This window comes from Monopterus albus, unplaced genomic scaffold, assembly GCF_001952655.1.
Source record: "Monopterus albus unplaced genomic scaffold, M_albus_1.0 scaffold272.1, whole genome shotgun sequence".
NCBI classification, from domain to species: Eukaryota; Metazoa; Chordata; class Actinopteri; order Synbranchiformes; family Synbranchidae; genus Monopterus; species Monopterus albus.
In genome coordinates this window covers 1,113,721-1,139,531 of record NW_018128152.1, presented here as the reverse complement: position 1 = coordinate 1,139,531, position 25,811 = coordinate 1,113,721, and the positions used below count along the sequence as shown (strand labels likewise).

The 25,811-nt window shown below is 39.1% G+C and overlaps 1 protein-coding gene across 6 annotated transcripts in view; it reads left to right on the top strand.

The window, feature by feature from the left end:
- The first annotated feature begins 4,957 nt into the window (after positions 1 to 4,957).
- Positions 4,958 to 25,811, top strand: part of gdpd5a (glycerophosphodiester phosphodiesterase domain containing 5a) — a 24,675-nt gene continuing 3,821 nt past the window's right edge. For 2 of the 6 annotated variants that reach the window (XM_020622082.1, XM_020622077.1), the window contains exons 1-14: positions 4,958 to 5,256; positions 7,576 to 7,752; positions 11,877 to 12,051; positions 17,124 to 17,227; positions 17,374 to 17,467; positions 17,558 to 17,617; positions 17,719 to 17,817; positions 18,687 to 18,780; positions 19,984 to 20,129; positions 22,365 to 22,447; positions 22,764 to 22,914; positions 23,533 to 23,754; positions 24,213 to 24,358; positions 25,057 to 25,204. In XM_020622082.1, the coding sequence (XP_020477738.1) occupies positions 11,935 to 12,051; positions 17,124 to 17,227; positions 17,374 to 17,467; positions 17,558 to 17,617; positions 17,719 to 17,817; positions 18,687 to 18,780; positions 19,984 to 20,129; positions 22,365 to 22,447; positions 22,764 to 22,914; positions 23,533 to 23,754; positions 24,213 to 24,358; positions 25,057 to 25,204 (1,464 nt within the window). In that variant the 5' untranslated portion in view covers positions 4,958 to 5,256; positions 7,576 to 7,752; positions 11,877 to 11,934. Of the gene's footprint in view, positions 5,257 to 7,575; positions 7,753 to 10,960; positions 10,977 to 11,105; positions 11,238 to 11,876; positions 12,052 to 17,123; positions 17,228 to 17,373; positions 17,468 to 17,557; positions 17,618 to 17,718; positions 17,818 to 18,686; positions 18,781 to 19,983; positions 20,130 to 22,364; positions 22,448 to 22,763; positions 22,915 to 23,532; positions 23,755 to 24,212; positions 24,359 to 25,056; positions 25,205 to 25,811 lie in introns of those variants that run through there. The other 4 variants (XM_020622081.1, XM_020622079.1, XM_020622080.1 and 1 more) reach the window with 4 other exon arrangements.

Below are 25,811 nucleotides of genomic sequence, written 5' to 3'. Positions count from 1 at the left end.
AAGGCAGAGATATCAGACACAAAACACATTATACAGTGGCTCCCAAGTTCAGGAATACTCTCCATGGTGGGTAAAATGACATTTATGAGTTAATTCAGTGGCATGCCCCTTTAAGCAACGGACCTCTAGTGGGAATTCAGGTCACATTATGTTAGCTGCACAGCCCTCTCAGTAGTGGAATGTATAGTAACTACAGGAGACAGCAGGATGTCCTTGTACGCCTACTGTACAAGTTTATCTATCCTCAAAATGGACAAGACATAACCTCAAGCTACAAGTCTGATAGCTCAGTGTTACATAACAAACAGGACTGGCTGTCTTACAAAACTGGTTTGATTGGATTTAGCACTGACATAAATGGAAACATGGCAGCAACACATGATGCTTGATTGGATTTAGCACTGACATAAATGCAGGAAACATGGCAGCAACACATGATGTTATGAAAAACATGGGTCACTTACAGTGTGCTTCTTGCTAACCATATCAGTGCCTCATCATGTCAAGCTCATGACGGTTGACTTTTTGAGTTTGAGTTTGAGCTTTCCACAACAGCAAACAACACCAAAGCCAAACTTGGCTATTTACTGGTACTTTTCAGTAAAAACATAAAAAAAAGACCAAGGGTCAGATGCATAAAGCTGTGTGTAGGTTTATGTCGAAAACTGTGTGTGGCGGAACTGAGCTTTTGCATTGTTTTCTCAGATTTATAAAGCAACACTTAAGCCTCAGTTGTCATGGAATTGGGCTCACGTGCCCAAGCTTCTTTTCCACTCCCACACACCTTACTCAGTCATTTGCATATAGAAATGGTCTCTGAACCATACAGTATTAGACATGGCAATGAAAGCAATGCTAAAAAAATGTTACATTTCAGTCAGTGTGAAACTGAGACACTTGAAGAGGTGGAGAAAAGAAAGACGACCCAAAGATGACGTTTAAGCATGCAATGTTCTTCCATAAGGCAACAAGCAAACAAGATAAGAGTGGTAGAACATGAAAAGAACGTGCCAACAAAAAATGTACCAACAAGGAAAATGAATGTGCATTAGGAAAATAAAGATAAAGTACGTATAAAATATACAGTGGAGTCAGAAAGTTTTCAGATCCTTTCAAGTTTTCATTCGTTTTTTTATGTTTCAGACTCACCTTAAAATGGATTCAATAAAATATTTTCCTCATCAATCTACACATAGTACTCCACAGTGAAAACAGGTTTTTGGAGTGTTCTGTAAATGTATTAAAAATAAAAAACTGAAATGTCTCATTTACATAAGAATTCAGACCCTTTGTTCCATCCAATTGAGCTCTGGTGCATCCTACTCCTGTCAATTGTCATTGAGATGCTTCTACAGCTTGATTAGAGTCCACCGGTGCCTAATTTAATCCAGTGGATATAACTGATAAATGCACAGACCTGTCACAGTTGGTGGTGTATATCAAAGTGAAAGCAAAGCCATGAGGTCACGAGAACTGTCCACAGATCTGCGAGATGGGATTGTGTCAAGACGGGGATTTGGGGAAGGATACCAGAACATTTCTGCAGTTCCCATCAATGTGCGTGGAGACAACAACCTGAAGCATATGGCCAAGAAAACACAGGAGTGGCTTTGGGCAAACTCTGTGAAAGTCCTGGAGTGGCGCAGCCAGAGTCCAGACCTGAACCTAATGGAGTATCTCTGGAGAGACTTGAAAATGGCTGTGCACCAGCACTCCCCATCCAACCCAGCTGACCTTGAGCAATTCTGCCAAGAATAATGGAAGAAAATCCAAAAAAATGGGCTGCTAGGCTTGTAGCTTCATTTTCAAAAAGACTTGAGGCTGTCATCGCTGCTAAAGGTGCTTTAACCAAGTACTAAGTGAAGGGTCTGAATACTTATGTAAATGGGACATTTCAGTCATTTATTGGTGATTGTAGAAGAGTAGTTGTGAATGCATGCATTCTTGTGTGGTTTGAGTTATCCTGTCATACCATGTGTAGGTGTTTTTAATTGATGTAAAAACTTTTTGATTTAACATGAATGCAGTGTTGAGTTTATTTTTCTGTCTACATATTACTTGGTCACACAGTAGAACTGCAATAGCCACAATATTCTGACATGAACTCCATGCTTTCCTATCACTCAAGAGAGCAAGATGACCTATGGTACACTTGGTACAGATGCCCTCTGGCGGCAGAAGTAGTAACTTTCATTTGAGTCAGTGGTCAGTAATTCTCTTGAACACTAGAGGCGGCCAAAGAGCTCTCCTTTCACTACTGTGGGAAGTAGTGCTACTGCTTTCAGTAACACCACTGCTAGGCACCAAATGAATTATGAAATTACATTTAAATTCTGCAAATAAAATGGAATGGCAGGGCATAAAATAAACATTTTAACAGATAATATATATATATTTAACAGCTATTTATTTATTTGGTCTACAAGTTTTTGTAGGCTGGGCTACATCAGTTAAACTGTGATAAATTGAATTACAAGTAATATGAATTTAAATTTAGTAATTCAGATTTGGAATTACTCTACCTAACAAAAGAGACACAGGTCTGGGAAATGCATCTCACCTGTAAGAGGACTTCTAGTTGCAGGACAGTCATTCCTAAATTGTTTGGGATTAAAGGGATCTGAGGTGTTTATCTTAAGCCAAGGGCTAATCTCTGAATGCTGGGCTTGGAATAGCTCTCTTACCAAACCTTACTCATGTGCTCTACCTTTTTGCCAGGTGTTGGCAACACGTGGCTTCCTAGACCTGGAACAGTGATCTACAACTGAGTGTTACCTCAATATTACGACCACCATTTAAATTATCAAAATGATCTTGTGGCACTAAAGTGAAACAGAACAATAGAACACTGTCATGTAAAAAGCTTTAAGGATTTATTTATATGCTGGGAATCTATTCTAACCACTTAGTTGCTTCTGAATTTATGTTCAGGCACCTTGTAAGCACAGTAGTAATTAGTTTTGGAATAAAAGAATTCTCCATGAAAATAAGAGATAACATTTGGGATTTCCCCTCCCCTATGTCATCGCCTGCAGGTCATCCGTTCTTTAGGCTTTCGAGCTCCTTGATGGAAACTCTCTTTCACAGCATGGTTCTCCAACAAGCCTCTAAATCTCCTTGTTGCTTTTCCCCTGTGGTTGTGCTACCTAGAGATGAGACCAATGCTAACCTTCTTGGTGACTCTGACCCCCCACAGAGAAGTTTAATTAAATTATTTCTTTTGTAACCCTCTTTGATCTATCCTTCCTGACATTTCCACCCACCCACACCTGAAACCTATGTGATTTAACCCTCACAAAACTCTTCACATGATGATCAGTACTGTCAAATCCATGTGCTAAAAGCTATAAGGTTCTATTTGACATTTTTGCCAAAAATGTGTTATTCACACAAAATTGTTCTTTGATAAATTATTGGCATTCTGTACAGGTTTTTTAAAGTGTGTTACTGAATCTATAATTTGAAGAAAAAACAGGTTCTTCCTCTGAGGGTCCACCTGAAAAGCACCAATCATTGTTTAGAATGTTCACAGGAAGACCAGTCATGTTCCACCTCTTTACTGTATCACTTAAAAGCATTGTGGTTAATGGAACTGAAGATATCATTAAACAAAATCAAATACTATGAAACTTCAGAATAGAGGATTTTATTCCAAATATTATTAAATGATATGGTTACAGATGTCAACTAAATGGTGTCATTTATTGACTTTGAGCTTGGTCAAAAGCTAAATGTGAACATTGGTTTAACACTTGTTAATTAATGCTAATTAAAAAGTTATTAGTCCAGAGTTTAGAGATGCCACCACTTTTGTCCAGAGTTTCAATATGTAGAAATTTGAGATAAGATCCGTTTTCTTTTTTGCTGCCAGTTACTAAACAGTTACAGTAGCAGTCAGTTACTAACTCTTCCATGCTCCAAGCTGAGTTTGAGCAGGCCTAAACTGATGATAAGGATCACAGTCAAAGCTCAGATTCAGACAGTAATGTCTCTAGCTTGCCAAAGCTGTGCATAGAATGAAAATATAAGAAACACCTTTTTTAATTCAAACTTTGCAATCTGTATTGTCAATTTCATTTTTTTGTGAAAGGTCTGAATGTTTTTAGGTTTCATCTTTGTTCCCACAAATCTTCCAATTTTAAAGGAAATAATGTTGTAACTAACACAGAGATGTTATTAAAACAAAGTAAGACAAAGCTGTTACTCAAGGAAGTCCTTCATTTGTATCCTGCCAAAGCAAATAGAACCTTACAATTTCAAGTTAATATAAAGTTTTAAGGTGCCTGTTGATTTGACAAAGATTTTTTTCCTGTATATTTATTTGGCTGTCCAAGATGTGAAACTTTGAAACTACTCAGAATGCAGATAAAACCTTATAACACTAAGGTCGTGACATGTTGGTCAACTGTCTTCAAAATGGAACAAACAAGGTTCTCTAAGAGGAAGAGGTCCAATCTCAGCAGGCTTCAGCTAAAGTACACCCTTCTTCTCCTCTTACAGATGTTTTATCTGTAATTTTGAAATCACATTAATATATGCACAACATATGATCGATTTATTTATATACAATATTTGGTGTATGTAAAATTTATGCTATTTCAGAATTTCAGACAGTCAATGCCACTTTTTTCTGGAAAGTTCTTAAAACAGGATGAAGCTGCTTTGAAAGAAGTCTTATTTTGAAACTGTACTAGCAGAGTTGTTCATTTGATTTCAGAAATATGTTGTCTTAATAAATGATTTACCAAATAAAGTTGTACCAAAACGGTTTTGTGAGGAATGTACTGTAGCTCCCCCTATGCCCAGTGGCGTGCACACTGTAAAAATACACATTTTATCACAAATGAACACTGTGGTACTGTAAGTCTTTAAAAAACTCATAGGGAGGATATTTTCTGCAGTGTGCCCGACAGCTCCACCCCCCGTGTCGGACGGATTACACTGGTTAACTCTTGTGTACGAGCACGGGAAGTGCGCTGTCTTCGAGGAGGACCTGTCATTTACTGAAACGTCCATGAGCTGCTGCGCCTGCGTTGCGTTAAAACTGCGATATAAGTGGTTTTCGCTGTTTGGCCTATAAAGTTGCCTGATGTGTGCCATCGGTTTGTTCCATATTTTTGCAGAAAATAACTTTAAAGATTTATCACATGAATCCTTCCAGGAGTGAAGGCATTACGTCAACATCCATGGAAATAAGAGTCTAATAGAAAGCTCCTGGCGTTTTCACCATCGTGGGATAAAAAAGAGTGTGGTAAAGTAAGTGTTTGTGCGCACTTGATCGGATTACCTCCATGTAGGCTGTGTAGCCCTGACTTGGCACTGTTCGTGGTTTTACGGTCAGTTTGGTGGGATTATGAGTTGAGCCGTTGCCACCTCACTGGGCCCATTTCTAAGAATCTTACTTTTTCTGAAGACCCTCTTTCATACATTTTTATTTTATTATGGATCTTTTCAGCACAGACCATTATTAATCAGCATTGTGACCATGTATTGTCACTATAGTTTTTCCATAAGTATATAGATTAGAAAGACTATACAATATTATTTTGTATGTGTTCTGCAGGGCCCTGTGGGTCTGTCAGTGACCTAGGCAAGTTGTTGTGCCCCCCCCCCCCCCCGCCCCCCACACACACACTTAATACCAATGCTTGCTATTTGAATTTATTTGCAGTTAAATGCAAGCTACATATAGATATACATAGATATACATGTGGTGTAGCAATTCCTATTATTTAAAAGGCAGTTTTCTGTAACCAATACATTAACCAGTACTACTGTATATTAAAACAAAACAAAACTGGCAAACAAACAAAACCCATGTGACCCAAATACCCTCCAGGTATTTGATGCTCTATAGGTGAGGGCCTATGTCGCCCTGCTCTTCTGCATGATGGATGATAGTAGCTGTGAAATAAGTGAAACTGCTTTTGTTGGCTGAACAACTTCAGTGACACCTGCTACAGGGCAAGTTATTTTGATACCAAACTATGAAGTAGTAGTAGTCGTTCTGTTATCCTGCATATAACTGAGGTATCCTTATATAGTTTCTCCATTGAATGTAATGAAGGTAATGGTTCACCTGCAGTGTTTTTAATAAAAAAAATAGAGAAAATATTTGACATTGGAAGGGTGACATGATCACGTTTGTAAAAAAAATGGATCAAGCTTTAATTACGGTCTATCCTTTTGACAGCAGCTTGGTTTCCAGTCTGTGCCATCATACATTGCCCCTGTGTGCTGATAATGAGCAAGCAGCACCAACTCTATTTTTGGCTAAATCCTCTGAAAGATTAAAAAATATTATTAATGCATGTATATATAAATTTCATGAAGACATGATGGAAGCCTGGGAAGACTGTGACCAAGATAAAAGTCTAATAATAGACAGATATGGCAGAGGCTCTGTGACAGGGGGCTGGTTAGGACCAAGTGGGTTACTGTATTATTATTCAATGAGAACATAATTCTGTATAACTCCAATGACAGTCCAGGTACCTGCAGCCTTGGGTTCATGGTGACAGTAACCAAGTCACTTCCATAGGCTGGCAAGGAAGCGAGGAGAGTATTCCAGTCAGCTCAAGTAAATGGCAGGTTCAAGAGAGAAGACTGACCTGAAGCCAGCTGACTGACAGACCAGTAGGAAGCCCATGAGAGAGTGTCTTCCACTGACCAGCCATAACATTATGACCACCTGACAAACACTGTATACGCAAGAGCCAATGCGGCAATGGGTTGGCTGTCTCCAGGGTCTGTCAGTCAGTTTGCTTCCATAATTCTGCTTTCAGGAAGAGCAGAAATGCGTAGGTAATTCAGTGAAAAACCTATGTAAAAGGAATGACATCTCTGGTCATGAGCACAAGTTAGAGAGAATCTTTTAGACACATTCAACAGCCTCCCCACTCTAAGTATAGCCACTGAATGTTTGTCTTCATTGAGACCAATGCACAGTATTTCTCATTTTCAACCATTTTAACAAAGGTTCAGACAAATTTTAATGTTTTGAAAAAAATGAATGAAATTTAAAAGTTTAATCTACAGTAGGTCAACCTCATCATCAGTGAGCTTTGGGCATCCATGACCCTGTCTCCAGTTTATCATTTATCCTTCCTTAGACACTGTTGGTAGGTACTAACCACTACAGACCAACAACACCCACCAAGACCTGCAGTGTGGGAGATGATCTGACCCAGTCATCTCACCATCACAGTCTGGCCCTTGTCAAAGTCACTCAGATCCCTAAACTTGCTCAATGTTGTGTTTCCCTGTTTCCCTCTGCCTGTCACAATCTTAGCCAGCGTAATCAATCATCATCATGTTCACCTGCTGCTTATTTCCTCCCGGTTCAGTTCCCCATATATACATGCCCTTTTCCGTTAGTTCCCCACTGGTCCGTAACCTAATTCACTCTCTAATGTTTCTGTACAGTCAGAAGTCTTCCCTGGCTCCTGTGTGCAAACTTACCTGTCACTTACCTGTGATCATTACCTGTTTCCTGATCCTGTGTATCGAGGTGTTTCCCTGCTTACCTGTCTCCTGCTTCCAGTGTGGTGTGCTTCTCCTCCCTGTCTTCTCCAGCTCTGCTCCCTGCTTCAGAGTCACGCAACTTCACCCAGCATTCTCAGCTCGTTGCTACTCTGCTCTTCTCTCCACCGGTAAACCCCGCTATCTCCAGCTTGCCTTTTCTCCACCCTCCACCCCTCCAGTGAGTCCTGCTACCTCCAGTTCACCGCTACTTGGCTCTCCACCCCTCTGGTGAGTCCTGCTGTTTCCAGCTCAACGCTACTCCGCTCTCCACTCCTCCATCAACCTTCGCTTCACCCCCACCTTCCTAGTCTTCCTGTCCCGTCCAGAATCATTTCTGCCTGCTGTTCTAGTCCAGAGCCGGCTCTGCTGCTGTTTTCTCTCTCTCCCTCTCCCAATCATATCGCCTGCCCTTTTACAATATACTTTACTTTATATCCCCACTCTTGGAGTGTGTTGGTACGTTGGGTCCAGCTACTGCAGAACTTAACAGCTTCCATCACATCAACTTTGAGGACTGAATGTTCACTTGCTGCTTAATATACCCAACACACTGACAGGTGCCACTGTAATGAGACAATCGATGTTATTCACTTTGCCTCTCGGTAGTCATAATGTTATGCTGATCAGTATGTGCTGGCGGAGCCAGTGAATCTGGGTGAATCTAACTAATACTGTAACTGGATAGCTGTCTTCCACACAAGGTTCAAAGGAGCTGGCAAATATTGTACAGTGCATGCAACAGCAGATTTTGGACTTGTCCTGAAGCAGTATGTAAGAGAAGCTAGAAGAAACAATAGAATTTACACATAACATTAGAACTGACATTCCAATTAACAGCACAATCCTGAAAGTATATATATATATATATAAAACTGAACACTGAACCTCATTGAAATCCTAATAAAGAAATACATTTGTACATCAGTAACACTACTAAGGTGTCCTTTCATTGAGTAAATGCAGGTTCATGAAAACTCACCTTGAGGTTAAAAGCATTTGTGTGTGGTTTCTCATAGTGGTTACACTGTAAATAGGGTTTGTGTTGGAATTTCTTCAGAGGCATGGTATGTTGCACATACTGCATATTTACATCAGGTGAGTCCTAAATAAACACACACCTATTTTCTAAGACATCCTGAATAGGATAAACATCATACAATAGGCATCAAACAATGTAATAATATAATTTTTCATACATAAGATAAACATTAAAGTACATTACATTGTACGAAGTGGCCCAAAGTACATTAAGATAAACATTTCATTACATAAAACAAAACCACAAAATTGTACAGTATGCTAGCGTGAACTGTTTTAACGCAGTTGAATAGCTTTTTTTAAATGTATTTATTTATTTATTTTTATTTATTTTTGAAGATTTGCTGGCAAAATGAGCAGTTCCAGCCCGGTTTGATCACAAGGCAAGCTTTGAGGTCAAGGTGTCAACATCAACCATTGAAGATATTGTAGGGCCCTTGTCCTCATCACAGTGTTTTCCAGTCAGTGGTACATCAACCATAAGATGATTCTCAAAATCTAGCTTGTTGTTTGATGCTATCTGCAGGTTTTAAATGTGTCACTAATACCCAATGGAACATTTAACATGATATGCCAAATAAAATATGCTGCTGTTTCTCTCGCTTTTCTTTGAGCACCAGCAGCAGGTCAAACTTTTACCTTTTTTCAGTGAAACAGCTTGATATCTGTGCTTGTGTATCAAATCATAAGGTTTGTTCTAGTGTTTTCCTCTGTGAGTTTCTGAACATTTGAAAATGACATGGAACCCTAATGTGAGCTGTACAGCGCTGTACAGACACAGCTGCTGCCCACTCCCCCTTTCATGTTGTAATTTCCCTGCTCAGAGATAAAGACAAAGGAGCAGCTTGGCTTGGCCCTCGGCTATTGTTATCTGACTGGGAATTTGCCTTTCATTGCAACCCTTTATCAACAAACATAAACCATTATTATTTGTCTTTGTGTTTATTATTTATTATTGATTTATGGAGCCTAGCTTTTTTCCATTTAAAGGGTGTCAGATTTCCCCACCAGCTCCTCTGCAGTACCTCTCCTGTTGTACTAACAAAATGATCTCACTGAGATGAACAGGAGGACCTATTTTTCTGATGTGGCTCTATATTTGTTCTGCCTGCTTCTCTCTCTATCTTCCTTTCCATCTTCTCTTATCATGATTATCATGAGTGTAAAACACTACCTGCAGGGGGTCAGGTGATTGTGACCACTGACACTTGCAGCTGCCCCTTGATGAAATTTACCATTGGTCTTTGAGGTGCTTTTCCAAGTCATCAATAAAATCACTTTGATGGCGATGTCTTTAAAGACTGTTTCTTTCCAGGTCTACTTTTGAGTTTAGTTAAAAAACAGAAGAGGTGGGCTGCTCTTCACTAGTATGCCCCCTGCTTCTCTTTCAAGCTGTGACATAAGCTGTTCACCCACTGAGCATCAGTTGAAGAATCACTGATTCAGTGAGCTAAACCCTAAGCTAATGTGCTAAACCATCCCTTTTTATCAGCCCTACGTATATTCACAGGCTCATCCCGAGTCCGCTTGGTGCAGAGATTTGTGGGCATGAAAATCACTATTGTTTACTGATTAATTCACTTATGTACTTTTCCAACTGTCTGAATTAGTGATTGAAAACTATAACATTCTACTGTGTAGTGTACAGTACATATGTGACCAAGAACTAGAACAAAACTGATGCTTTGAGGCAAAAACCTACATTAATTTCCATCCAGGTGCACAGGTTAGTGTTCAAATTTGGCTTAAGAATATTAAGAATCTTTATCTAGTCCTCTCTGCTGTATTGCCGATCAGCCATGTAATCCATACTACTGTATATGTCAGGTTAGGGCCTTTCCATTCAGTACATATCAAGCTATATCACTGAATAATCAAATCCATGACTGCTGGTGATGCCAGAGGGAAGGGAAGAGAAACAGAGAAGTTGAGAATCTTTGACTCTGACTTGTGCTTTGAATCACAAGTTAGATACGTACATAACTAAAAACTGTTTTTATCATGTCATAAACATTACTCATGTGCAAACATTTCTAAGGAAGATAAGAAATACTTATGTATGCTTTTATCTCCAGCAGGCTTGTAGTGCCCTGTTGTCATTTCTTGTCTTCCTAAGAAATCACTGTGTAGACTACAGAATATATATAATGCAGCTGCACATCTTCCCCTGCTTTAAAGACGCTTCACTAGCTTCCTGTTGATTTTAATAATAAGGATAAGGATAATCACCTTTATTGGCCAAGTATGTTACACACAAGGAATTTGTTTCTGGCACAGAACCAAGGCAGCCATCTGCGGCGCCAACTCAACCGATGGCTCTAACCACTGGGGGCAACAGGGGGGTTCAGTGTCTTGCCCAAGGACACTTTGACACACGGACTGCAGGCACCGAGATTCGAACCTCCAACTATCTGGTTGGGAGACGGCTGCTCTACCCACAGAACCACAGTCGCCCCCATTTACCATTAATTTACAATTAACTTTAAAATTTTGAAGTCACTAAATGTATTGGGTCTGAAATATATTTCTGATATGTTGGTCAGGTATGCTCCTGCTAGACCCCTGAGATCCTCAGATGCTGGTGTAATGGTCACTGCTCAACCCAGAACAAGACAAATGGAGATGATGTATTTTGGGTCACAGGCCCTTGCCTGTGGAATAGTCTTCCAGAGAAGGTTAGGGCATCAGATACAGTAGATACAGTATTTTTAAATGCAATCTTAAAACCTACTTTTTTAGACTTTTTTAGATATTATTGTTAATTTTAGTTTTGCTTTACTTTGTTTTTTACTTTTTGTTTCTTTTGGAACTTGTTGCTGTAGGCTACAACATTTTGAGTTGCACTTGCTGTAAGAACAGTGCTATATAAAGTTTTTATTCTGTGTCAGTGCATTTTTACCTGCCACTAATGCAACAGGCTGTACTCTGAAACAGAACAGAACATGCTGTCTCCATCTAATACGCCCCCCCTTTAAACTGATGATCTTCTTGTTTATGAATTAAGTCATACCCATACATACATTACAGATGCTACATTGCCTACCTACAGATGCCTAGTTGCCACTTTTCCCCAGTCATAAATCTTTACATGGGTATGGGCTGACTTAGTGACTCTGAAGCATACGGTGTACCATGTTATTATTTCTGCCCCAGACATGACTCACTATTGAATGACCTGTTGGGTGTTGTTACTGTCAACATATTAATTCTGTTTTGTAAAAATATATCTCAACGACATGACATGACATGTTGATGAAAGTTGAGTTAACTTATGGAAAGCTTTTCCTGTGTAGTAACACTTTGGCCTTCTCCAGGGTTCCCAGTGCTGTGTGGGATGTTAAACGACTGGTGGTGCATTGAGGCTGAAGGAGCATGGTGAAACACCAACCCTTACAGGTCTATGAGAAGCAAGTCTTTATCTCCTTTGTCACTGGATTCTATGGTTGCCGCTGGAAACGTTACCAGCGTTCTCAAGACAACAGCTCCAGGGTATGACAAATATGAGTATGGATATCAATAACAATCAGATAAAATCAAATATTATTTGCTTAGTATACTAATGAAAATATGGCTATATCTTATTTCTACTGGTACAACCTTATTGCATTATCATAGCTTTGTTACGGTATGCAGCAGTGGTGGAAGAAGCACTCAGATTGTTTACTTAGGTAAAAGTAGCAATACCACAGTGTAAAAATTCTCTGTTAGAAGTAAAAGTTTTGTATTCCAAATGTTACTTAAGTAAAAGTACAAAAACATTAGCAGAAAGTATGCTTAAAGTACCAATTATGCAAAATTGCACAGCTTACATTGATGTACATCATATTATTTGATTATAATTACAGATGTATTATTGTGTACATCACATTTAATGTTGTCGCTCGTAAAAGTAGCGCTAATTTTAGCTGCCTTATATGCTTATAATTTGAATCATTGCTGGGTAGCTTGTAAATTTTACACCAAGGATCAATAAATCTTATGATGATACTGTATTTTGCTTTAATAACCTCATTCTGTAAATTAATTAGTAACTAAAGTTATTAAATAAATGTAGTGAGTACAAAGTACAATATTTTTCTCTGAAATGTAGTGAAGTTCTAATATTAAGTAGCAGAAAATGAAGATACTCAAGTAAAGTACAGATACCTCAAGTACAGTACTTGATTAAATGTACTTAGTTACTTTCCATCTCTGGTATGCAGATACATCCTGGTAGCTGGAGATATATGATCAAATTATGGTTATTGTTTAGAATTTTTAAGTAAAACAATACTATTTGGATACTTGCTTTGAAAAGGGCCAAGTTGTTTTTCTCCAAAACCCTCGAAAAAAGGCTCATGTGTTAAATATAATCAGCCATACAAACACTTAACCTCAATAAAATAATCTAAAATTGAAAAAAACAGCATGATTTGAATCATGAAATATCTAAAGAAAAATAAGTTAACAATACCACAAATTTGACCAGACATCTGACAGCTTAACTTTCTAGTACCTAGTTTTATGGACACATTTCATTCTGTATTGTGGTTTGATACTCAGCCTTGTTTTTGATCATTCTCCCATTAATGCACAGCATATCTGTCAGTCAGTGTTATGCTAGAGATACTTAATTTGTCTTTCTTCAATCGGCTCAAACAAACCATTAGTGTGATTTGGTCATTACACAGAGTAATAGAGTGTAGACAAAGAGCTTCATCTTCCAGTTGCTTATCACACTTCAGCAGTAGTAGGTGTGGTCCGCAGGAACAGTGAGCATTTTTATGTTAATCATAGATGTTCCAGCCACAGTAATTACAGTGCATCTGCTGAATGCTAATGCTATAATAGTTGTTATAATAACTTTGCCTACAATTCATCCAGTCAGCAGACATTTACACCACTGCAACAAAAGCAGTTGTAACAGGGATTTTAATCTGTTTCCACATTTACTCTGGTATTATACAGAGATCCTGTAAATAAACATTTCAGTAAAGTAAGTAGACTGCACAGGATAGACTGTGTGTCCACTGGCCTACTCTGCAGAATGCAAAGCAAACAAAACAGAGGTCAGAGACTCCACGTTCTGCTGAGGTTGCACTCAAGAGGTTCACTCTTCAGGAATAAATGAACTGTTTTCTACTTTGTGGAAAGCATCAGAACTACAGCAACACAATGCACAACCAGTCATTTTTATTCTGGTATTACAGGCTCCTTTGTACCCGACATTTCTCTTTAGTTTTTGACTTTTATTTTCTGTATTTTGGAGCTTTGGATTAATTGCATTTGAACTAGAGACGTTACAGTGGTTTGTGCTCTTAACCTTAGGCCCATATGGATACATCTTTAATGCCTTGTATTGTAAAACACCTTTTTGAAATACTTTAGAAAATTAACCCTTTAAACATTTAATTTATTAAATTTAGCTTAATTAAATAAATAAATTTAATAAATTAATTCCTGTCAAATTATAGGAAGTTGTCAATCATGATGTGAGTTTGAAAAGATGAATGTGTAATCTTTGTAATTGTTAATTCTTTTAGGGATCTTTTCAAAACACAACTGTTCTTTCTGAAATAAATCCAAAAGTTGACATCATCTTTTTTTTTTTTCTGAAATTCCTAAGGGAGTTCTTGTTTAGGCCCTGGCAACTAGGCAAAATTATCATTAAAGTAAACCAAGTAACAGAATCAGCACAGTGTTTGGATGTACAAAGTAGAGCCAGACACTCAGCTGTGCTGGAAACCCACTGAGCGGTCACAGCTACTGCTGCTGGATATCTTATCACAAAGAGTCAGTGGCTCAGTCATAAATTAGTATCGCTTACACATTCGGTAATGCTGATGATGTGCAGACCAAGAGGAAAAAACACAGCTGCCTCTCTTCCCTCTCTGTCTCCATCTATAAAGCTTCTTGTATTCACATGCAGAGAGACAGAGACATAAGCAGAAAGGTTGGCATTCATACTCTGATATGCCATCTGTTTCCACTGCACCACAGAGATGTGTGGCTGATTGTATTATTAAAGACATCCACAGTTTCAGTCCAGGATGGATTTCACCCTCATTGCTTCTATGTGTGTCAGGTTGAATGTCCTTTTAGAAATTATCTGTACTCTGCACTTCTGCCTCTCTCACTTAGTTAGTGTGTGTAATGGCAACTGTGGCACTTTGGCCACAAGGTCAGCAGCAATGTTACATTACTTCTATGAAAATGGAGGGTGCATACAGTATCTGTGCATGACTATTTATAGCTGCAGTAATCAGTAATTTAATTGTAACATTGGATAAAGTGGACACATTTAATCTAACGTTTGTTGCTCATCCCTACCTTAGAATATGTGCTATAGTACCCTTCCAGCTGCGTATTTACCAGACCTTGGTTGTCATGGTAACAATTGTCACGTTTATGTAAATTACATACAACAGAAGTAAATGTAATGCAAGTACTGAAATAAGCAACAGGAATACAGGTGAGAATAATTGTAGGCTCAGAGAGATACAACAATGAAGGTAAGAACTGACTCGGGAAAATGACAATATAGGAATATACTGAGTCGGGAGAATGCAGCTATACAGGTACAGCAGTATGGTTTACTGGTATGGATATGTTTTAGCCAACCAAGAGCTAACACAAAACATATCCATAATAGTAACTACTGGGCATACTAACGCACTAGAGTTAGGAACAGACTTAGTCATGGACACAAAGGCAAAATAGTTCCTCTCCAGACATGCAGGCCATGCAAACAGTTCAGAACAAAGGGCAGACAAATAATCAGCTCCAGGGAGTGACTAATTGGCCATATACAAAAGAAACAGGGACAGGACTAGATATATGACAAAAATAAATGTCTGAGCAATGGTGAATCCCGTCACACAAATGAGGGGAAAGCAAGTTCTATGTCCAGAGGAGGAAACAGGTCAAACATGGGAACCAAAGGAGGGAATAAATGCTGGAAAGTCATGAAATGTGTCCTTTAATGATGACTATCTGGCACAGAGTAAATGCTGACTAGTGAGTGAAATACTGAGTGGTTGATTACAAAGATGGGAAACAGAGGACTGTAGACAGAGGTGACCGGAGCAGGCATAGAGAGTTGAAAAAAGGCAACAAAGACAAAATGGAGGTGCACAAAGATAAAAGTTTTTGACCTGAAGTATGGAAGACTATGGCAAACAATCACATGGCTATGGTCATGGAACTGGTACAGTGTAGGCACAAACATTACTTGGTTAGAGGTCGATAAAGATTGTGATTTGGGTTAAAATGACCTTCAGTGTCATGGTTACAATAATAAGCAAGCAGTTGTGGTTGTGGAATGGTCAAGGAATAACAAAAAAAGCACAATGATTTACATTCCTTTTGAATGCCAGTATCCTGCAGGAACATCCGATGTATCTTGAACCATTCATCCACCTCAAACTCCTAATGCAAACTTTGTCACTCTATTTACTACTTTAACTAACTTCCACCTTTGTTCATGTCATAATCACTACAGTCGTTGGAAGCTGCCTAACTTTACTGTTTCAGTTCAGTCTCACTGTCCTCATGTATTCAGCTGCAGCAGGCAGCCATTTTCAGCAAAAAAGCTATAATGACTGTATCCTACCTGACAAGCGGTAAAGTTAGCAGACAGACCAAGTTAGCATCTACAGTAGCTGTTGAACATAGTGGAGCATTTAGCAGCTACAAATTGAAGCACTGCTTTTAAGAGTTGGCAGAGAGTAAAACAGAGCAACACTGACCTTGTCTGACACAGGTCATTGTGTAGAGTATGTTTCAGCCAAGGAAAGAAAGGAGAGGTCTGTCATATAGTGAAGTCAGCACAAATATTATATTAGGATTTATGAGCACTGCCAGAAGGTGGGTACCACCAGTTCTAACTGGAGAGATGGAAGGACCTTGTAGCACCATTGTTCCCTCACAGCAAGAAGGTTCCGTGTTCGAGCCCGGGCCGACCCAGGGCTTTTCTGTGTGGAGTTTGCATGTTCTCCCTGTTCCTGCATGGGTTTTCTCCGGGTACTCCAGCTTCCTTCCACAGTCCAAAGACATGCAGCTTAGGCTGACTGGTGACTCTAAATTGCCTGTAGGAGTGTGGGAGTGTGTGTGGTTGTTTGTTTCTATGTGTCAGCCCTGTGACAGACAGTGCTTATCAGAATCTGTTGACTGGCCTATCATGCTCTACACTTCAGTTCACATGGCATTAGCTGCTCAACCCTGTTAACTACTGAAGGAGATAAGTCCTTGAGTGCTGCAGAAGCGCTCCTCTCCTGACCCATATGTCAAGCCTGTCAAGCCAGACGACTGTATAGTAAATAGTTAAAAACCAGGTAAAGTGAAAACATGTCTAATTAATAACATGAAAAATGTGTCATGATTAATAGACAGTAGCACTGTGCATCAACTGTGTTGATAGATACATACTAATTCTAGCAGCTTAAATTTGTTTCACAGAGCCTGTTCCTTTATTCCTTATGTGGAATTAAGGAGCAGACTCTTTATACTACATACTTAATTTGTATAGTCTAAAATTGTAAAAAAAGGAAAAATCTGAATGGTTGTTTGTGTTTCCTTTACAGTGGGAGTGTACGTGGTTCATTATCTTGTGCAGTTCTTTCTTTCTGCTTCTATTTTGGGCTTACTTCTGGTTGGTGGCTCAAAATGATTTCAATGAATTCAACTGGTGAGTCAGTTTTACCACTGTGTGACTGTGTGAAAGTCTGTTTATGCCCAGCATGTTTGATTAGAATGGAACTGGGCAAACAAGCCAAATGTTTAACTGTCAGCATACATTCAACCCCAGTCACCTCTTACTTGTTCACCCTTCAGGTCAGTATACAACCGCTATGGAGAATGGAGAGATGAGACGATCCCTATCATTGTATGCACCATTGTGGGATTTAGCTACCTTACATTCTTAACGGTAACCATCTTTTTCCCAACCCTTAAATCTTTGCAGACTTGCTTATGGGTGAGTTAAGCTAAAATGCATTAAACCTTGGCTCTATTTCAGATATTAGCCATTTTCCATATATCCTTGGGCCAGCAGCTCAACCTACACAGTTTTCACAAGGTGCTGTGATTTACATCCTAAATTGTTACCATACTGTAGATATGCTTCACACACTCTCAAAGTACAATCTGACTTCATCATCATTCTTCTCATCTTCACAGATTGGAGTGTTGGCTACATTGCTCACCATTATCTCGGGTGTCATCACTGTTGATGACATATGGGGAGACGAGTGGGGCATCCTGCATGTATCACTGCAGGTTGGTCTACAATCAACATGACCTGACGGTGCCAGTGTAGTGTTCTATTTTTAACTAAAAGTAGACACATAGTAATAGTATATAGTGGTGATTATTAAATATGGGTGGAACAACTTGAAACTTAATAAATCTTTTCAATTAATAATTCAAAAGGAATGTTTGGGCATGTTTGTTCCAAGGAGTTATAGAAAAGGGGATTTCTGAACACTAGAGATGTTAGGATTTAAGGATGGAATCATTTGGATTAAGTTAAATAACTAAATGGTCATTGTTGATACCTGTCTAATCTTGTTATACTTTGACAAACTTTGGGAAATGTGTCACATTTTTTTTTTTGCAGAAAGGTAGAGGGTTTTATAGGGATATTTTACCTAACATTCAAAAGAAAGTGAAAAAGAAAAATGAATCAGAAAATTTTATTATCCATTTTGAAAATCCCCCAATTTCCAATTCCATTTTTAACAGTATATGTAAATTATGGGGCATGGTCTGAGGAATGGCAGCCTGCTGATTGGTTCAGCACAGTTCGGGGAGCCGAGTCTGAGCACATCAGGCTCCATGTGACCCAGGGCTACTCTCTGCTAGGTACCTATATATGGCTACTTCTCCCCATGAAGCCCAGTAAAACCATACCACCAAGTAATGTCAGAGCCTAACAAGATATTTAGGGTTGACGAACAGTAACTAATAAACAGCGGTGACAGAACAGTCCTGTTTACTCTGTCTTCCCTGCAACACACTTAGACAGAGCTCTGATCACAGTTTATCTATTTCAGACATGTATGCCTTAAAAGTTGTACTCTGTTTAGTCTTTCTAGTAAGTGACCACCTATCTATACTACAGTTCTATGTTTGTATTTTGGTACCAGTCCACGGCACCTTTCCTGCACACTGGAGCCTTGGCATCAGTCACAGCTATCAGCTGGCTAGTAGCTGGATGTGTGGTCCGCAGAGAGAGATCCAGTAAGTGTTACCATAAATTCAAGTTAAGATCTTCTGTCAACATCCAAGCAGAATGCCTGCTTTCTATTTCTTTGGCTTCTAAAGAGGAATGATAAAGATAATTTTTACAATTAATTGTAGTCATAGTGTTACAGTAATTTGGTTTTCAATAACTGTTCATTTTGTCATCTGTTATATGTCCTGAAATATAATGGCCATGTTAGTTTTAGTTATATTTAGTCTGCCTCATCGTTTATTATTTCACATTTTAGTCAACCAAAACGTGTCATATGCAAAGAGCATCATAAACAGTCTAGTCTATTTTTAGTTGACCCAAATACTTGGTATTTTGTTCTTTCTCAAGTCATACGATGATTAATTGACAAAAGGTTTGGTCTACAGGACCAAACCAAGAACAAGAACAGGAATGAGCATTTTTGTCAAACTTCAGCATTCATTCATTTTTAATTTTTTAACTATATTTTATTCATTAGTTTTTTCATCAATGGTGTATAGAGATTTTGTCACAGTAATATTAATTGGCAAACATTTTCATTGCCAATTAATATTATTTCTAGTACAAGGTAATATTTGAGTAAACACATGAATATACGCTCACTGGCCACTTAATTAGGTACACCCGTACAACTGTATGAAATTCAGTGCAACACTTCTGCCTTAACATCTGTGTTTATGAAGCTGAAAATGTTTCAATGATATGTTTATTATTGCGTTCATAGTTAAAGGTGGTGTTTTACTGGACTACATTATTTTCAACTATGAACACAATAATAAACATGTAATCAAATGTGTATATTTATGACAATATCACTATGTAATCAAATGTGTATATTTATGACACTTAAAGCTGAAACATTTTGAGCTTCATAAACAAAGTTAAGGCAGAAGTGTTGCACTGATGTGCATATAATTGTACAGGTGTACTTAATGAAGTGGCCTGTGAGTGCATTTCAGACACATACTATGTACCTATGCTAAAATGATTTTCTATTACTGTATGTTTGGAATTTCTTTTTTTTTGCAGTAGGACCAATTATTTTGCCCATACAGTATCATACTATAGGGTGATTATGGTACTAGAACAGACCACCTACATATGCTACTGATCAACACAGACAAAGCTAACACCTTATTGCCATGGTGAAGAGATCAGATGTGCTGAACATAAAGCGACTCTCAAAACCCTTTCCTTCCAACTTTTAGAATTCCATGTGATCCTGATACTGATCTATGCCATCATCCTCCTGGCTGTCTATTTAGCACCGCTCACATTCACCTGCCCCTGCATCATGGACCACCACAGCCTCAAATCTCGACCAGAGATCATTGGCAGAAGAGGAGCTCCTATGGTGAGTTGATGTTTTGCCAGACCTCACTGCCTGTTCCAGTAATTGTTCAAATGGATGATGTTCCACTCTGTGGGGAGACACAGTGTAAATAAAATGATGAAATTGACTTCTTATGCTAGCATACTATACTGATAGATCACCGAACATATGTCTGACTCTGCATGTTATCATCCACAGCAGAATGGTGTATGGCTTCAGTGCATGAGCCTACTGTTGTCAGGATCTGTGAGCATGACGGTCAACAACACACTGAGCTGTCATTTCATAGCTGGGTTCGCAAATACTATTGCAGATGACTATCTATAAACAAATGTACAGCGATGCTCAGAGCTGTGTTTTCCTGCCCTCTAAAGACACACACACAGTCATATCAGAATCAGAATCAGCTTTATTGGCCAGGTGTGTCAGACACATGAGGAATTTGACTCTGGTACATCAGTTCTCAATGTGTATGTACATATCCCCATGCAAGGGGCAAGAAAACAGTAAACCAACATAAGGCTGTGTAGTATGACAAAATAAGCAGTATTAACATGCAATAAACAGTGCAAGAAATGCAAAATAAACAGTATAAACAGGCAGTAAACAATGCGAATAGAAAAGGAACTGTTAGGTTTCGCTTGCACACAGAGGTGAGCGAGTGAGAAGAAAAGAGGCAGACCCAGGTAGCCGACTGCGGTGCAAGCTGTGATTTATTAATATATACAGTGCGTTGTTATGTACAACAAAGAGTCTGTGTGATTTATTAATATATACAGTGCGTTGATATGTACAACAAAGAGGTTACTGAGGTATGGGGAGTAGCCAGGTGTCGACCAGCAGCAGGAGGTGAGGAGTGAGGAGACGGATGCTGTGGAGGGGGTGGGCCGAGTTGCGTGGTGAGGTCACTCCTTGGCTGGTCGGTAGTTGAGAGGTGGCTACTGAAAGGACATAGAGAGGCGTTGGTTATGGCAGAAACAACAACGGTGACTGTGCATCGACCTGCCCGGGAGGGAAGAGTAGAGCCACAGTGCGGAGGAAGCAGTCCAAGGAGAGAAACAACACAGGAGCTGGTCAGAGATGTAGGGAATCAGATAATCCAGGGCAGTAACGTGGTATCAAGGCAAAGTACAAAAAAAACCAAGAACACCAAGAGAGCACAATGAATGTTGCATAGGGACAAAAATGAACTAGCAAGTGAAGGAGAGGTGAACCGGGTATAAGTAACCAATAGTCTAATCAGGTGCAGCTGGTGAGAAGGGAGTGAGGAACAGGTGTACGTGATCAGTAATCAGGGGTGAAGAGACAGAATAAGAAAGGTGAGAGAGGCAAGTGCAGCCGAGCAAACCTGACAGGAATGCTCATGGTGAACGAGATAAGTAGGAATAAAAATACTTAAAAATAGAAAACGTAAAAATAAAAAACGTTTGCCTGGTAGGCGAACTGCAGGGGGTCAGACAGGGGGTCTTTTAATGTACTCAGGTGCAATAAGGTTATAGAAAAGTAAGTACCTTTACAAACATTTCATTGATTTTAAAATAATTAAATTATATTGTAATCACTGTGTTTATGGTGAAACTGATGGTGGTCTGCCAGACCACACAGCCACTAGATATGTTATGAATAATTGATTTTACTCATGATTTTAATCCATAAATAAAATTACTAAGTATTAAATAGAGTTTGATTTTCATGGGCAATCGAAAAAATGAAAGGGATTTTTAGTTTTAGCTGAGACCGATCTCACCAGTTAGCTTTAACCTGGTAATGCTCTCTTGGTTTATTAATTGACAGGTGGCTTTTTCTTTTTGTTGATCTTTGTTTGCTTCTGTTTGTGTGGGTTGGTTTTGTTTTTATCTGTTTTCTATATAGTTTCTGCAAATTTCATGTAAAATTTAAAAACTTTGCTATTTTCAAGAAAATTATGCATTATATATTATACAATTATACATTTCATGTTGCATGGATGGCAGTTTTATAGCCCATTGTGCTAACAGTCTGAAATTGTTAGAAGTTGAAATTATAAATAACTTTTAATTCTTTTCCTATAAATAATTTCAACAAATAAACCTTTGCTGAAATGTAAAAGTACTGTTTTTGTTTGGTTTTACTTTTGATCATTTCATACATACTGTATGTGGTTTCAGTAAATCATGCTTATCCATTGGCATGTTCTTTTATAATTCTGTCACTCCCACTTGATGTGTGTTTTCTACACACACACTGACTGACAGTAGTCTTCCTGTCTGTCTTCAGCTGGCCCCTGAAAACACTATGGCCTCCTTTAACAGGGCCATGCAGCACAGAGCCAGCTCTCTGGAGGCTGATGTCACTATCAGGTTATTAACCACACACATTAATAACATTTTAATTTTGGGTTATTCACACATAATGGATTCTGTGTGCTTTGATGTTCTGCATACACATAGATCTGACAGCTGAGGAAGAGCTTGTCTGGTAGAATTGATTAAAATTAATGGTTGAAATTGTAACTTTTACACAACCAGGTGTGGATATTATCAGTACATTCCATCTCAGCATTTGAATGTTATTGACTGAGCTGCGGTTCTGATGTAACATAATTATTATATTTTCTTTACTAAAGTATAAAATAAATCAGAACTGAAGTTTTTCTGACTGCTTCCTCTTTCCCAGTGCGGATGGGGTTCCATTCCTTATGCGGGACCACACACTGAGACGGACCACAGATGTCAGTAAGGTTTTTCCAGCCAGACAGTTTGATGATTCCTCGTTCTTTAACTGGACAGAGATTCGCTCTCTAAATGCAGGCCAGTGGTTTTTAGAGGTACTGAAATCCATTTGACCTACTGTAAACTCACCCTCATCACAGCTATAAAAAACACAATTTAGCATATTTTGTTATATAGTGGTGAAAGTGTATTTATGTGACGATACAGGGAATAGTTTATGTGAACAAAAATGAAGAGTATAAAATGCAGTCAAAGTTTTAACTGTGAAATATAAACAATAAGAAATAAGTTCTATATAATTGAATTTCATTTTCCAGTCATTAAAACTGAGGTTATGAAAAATAACTGAAGTAGGACAGTGTTGATTTTAAAAATGAAGGTCCATAAAAAAGAAGATGACTAAAACCATATACTATAACTGTTTACAATGGGAATAAATATGTAAATACTGTTATTTCGCTTGAGTAACAAAGGGATTTCACAGAAGAAAGGACAGAGAAAATGTATACATGAACAGCATAAATATCTAAAAGTCACAGCGTGAAAAGAATGTCTGCTACGTCAACACATGAAAAACATGACAATATAAATAACAAAGTAGTGCATGAATTAGCCACATATATCTAATATAAAATGTTTGCATGAGTCATGATGTTAGTTCAGAGCTGTTACATCTTTGCCTCTGGCTCTCTGTTGCTTTCCTTTGCTTCCAGAGTGACCCCTACTGGACAGTAGAAACCCTGACAGTGAAGGACCGGAGCAGAATACGCAACCAGACGGTGTGCAGTCTGGTGGAGATGCTGCGGTTGGCAGCCAGGGCCAATAGCTCTGCCCTCCTCAACATCCGCATACCTCCACCAGAACATCCACGCTACCGGAGCTGGTTCATGGACACGCTGTGGACTGTGCAGAAAGCAGGGATTTCCCTGAAGAGGGTGAGGGCGGTAGGGTAGACTGCTTAAAGGTGCTGGTTGCAGTAGACCTACTCTAACCCTAGTAAACCATAGCTGGAAGCTGGTTACTGTGTATTTACATAGTGAGCGACTGTGGGAGCCTTAACCACTTTATGGCACAGGTAGTTAGATGATGCTGATCTTTCAGCTGAAAAACAAACTGCTGCAAGGATTGAAGGTCCACAGGAATTATCTGGCCCAACCTAGTGAGAAAACCTAAAGAAAAGTGAAACACACTCTCAGCGTGGTATTGTGACAACAAGGACAAAATGCCAAATCTTCATCATGGCCTCCTTTGTTTACTGATTATTGTATACCCAGTTAATTTGTTATCATACTGACAAAAGCACTTTTTACCATAAAATTGCAACCTCTTCTGTGTGTGAAGCACATACTGTTCTGTCTGACCCATGTCTTCCCATGCTGTGTGTTTTTGCCAGGTGACATGGATGCCCGACTCAGACAGGGGGAGGGTGCGAGGGCTTCAGCAGACCACAAATGAGAGGCTCTCAATAGAAGACTTAGGGCAGAGGGGAATTACAAGCCTGACGCTCCACTACAGCAAGGCCAGCCACAAAGACATACAGTAAGCAGACGTCTACCTCTCGGCACCAAGGAAGGAGATAACAGGGAGCTGTGTTTGTTATCTCAAGCACTATTTGGAAAAAAGTACCTCAAAAGAACAAGTGAAGGAATATTGTGGTGTTACCCTTCTCCATCATTAAACGTATATAGGAAACTAAATAGAATGTTGACTGAAATGGCTGTCATGTAGGTGCCAGGTTTGACAAGTTTTTTTCCCCTATAGGAGTGAAAGCAGTAGTAGGTCTTCTATAAAAGTATTTCTCCATACCACTGAATATGTATTACTAATAGATCAATTCAAAGTAACTGTTCTTAAAAACATCCCAAGTTAATATCTGTTGATTAGTTTAACAGTCAAAAACTCAGCTAATCTGCTTCATCAGGACTGTATATAAGAAACATCCATAATACTGAGGGGCTTATTAAATCCATACACAGCATATGTGTGTTTACAAGAAGACCAAGATAATCTCAAAATTACACTGTGATGATCCTTTAAATTCATTCTTTACCTTCAAAGCTTTATAGCCTCTATGTAGGAAATATTAAAGGTCTCATGCATTATTTATAAAAAGAAAAGATTTAAAGTGCCAATATATATGGCTGCATATGTAGGAACAGGGTGCTGTGACAAGGGAGTAGACTGAGCTAAGGAGGGAAAGGGAGAGGACCTTGACATTTATCTTTTTCTTCCCCCAGGGAGTATCTGGCCAATAATGTGAGTGTGACTGTCTACCCAGTGAATGAGCCCTGGCTCTACTCCATTCTGTGGTGTAGTGGGGTGCCTTCTGTGTCCTCTGATGCCCCCCAAGTCCTCCAAAAGGTGCCTTACCCCATCTGGCTCATGGTAAACAGCTCTGCTCTCTTTCATCAGGCATCACACATACACATCCTTGTGATTGACACTTACAGGGTCTGGACATACATAGACTTAAGTACATCCATTTCCAGGAGACCTAACCCTTAACCAGAAGCACTGCTTGCCTAACCTTAACTCTTACCCTAAACTTAACAAAGCCAACGTTTGCTCTAACCTTACACCCCCCAGCCTCTGGTCCCCTCAAAGCAGTGTGCTCCCAGTGTGCCATTATAACTGCACAGTACTGTATATATTAATATTAGCAAGGCCACACAAATGTGTTTTCATTCCTCCTGTTGACATTATATTGACTTACATTAGATTGACCCTAACCTTAACCAGAACCACTCCTTGCCTAACAACTAACCCATTAATCCAAATCCCTTCCCTTAAATTCACTGGTTTACATGGTGGGTACCATGAGGAACACTGAGACCCCACAATGTGAGTGTGTAAAGAGGCTTTGGTCCCTACAGTATGAGTGTTGCCATACACACATACACACACAAAGTCACACAGTGAGATGAGAGAACAGCAGGGGAGAGGACAGACCCTGACGAAACCCCAGCGAGACTCCAGGGCAAGGATGCAGATA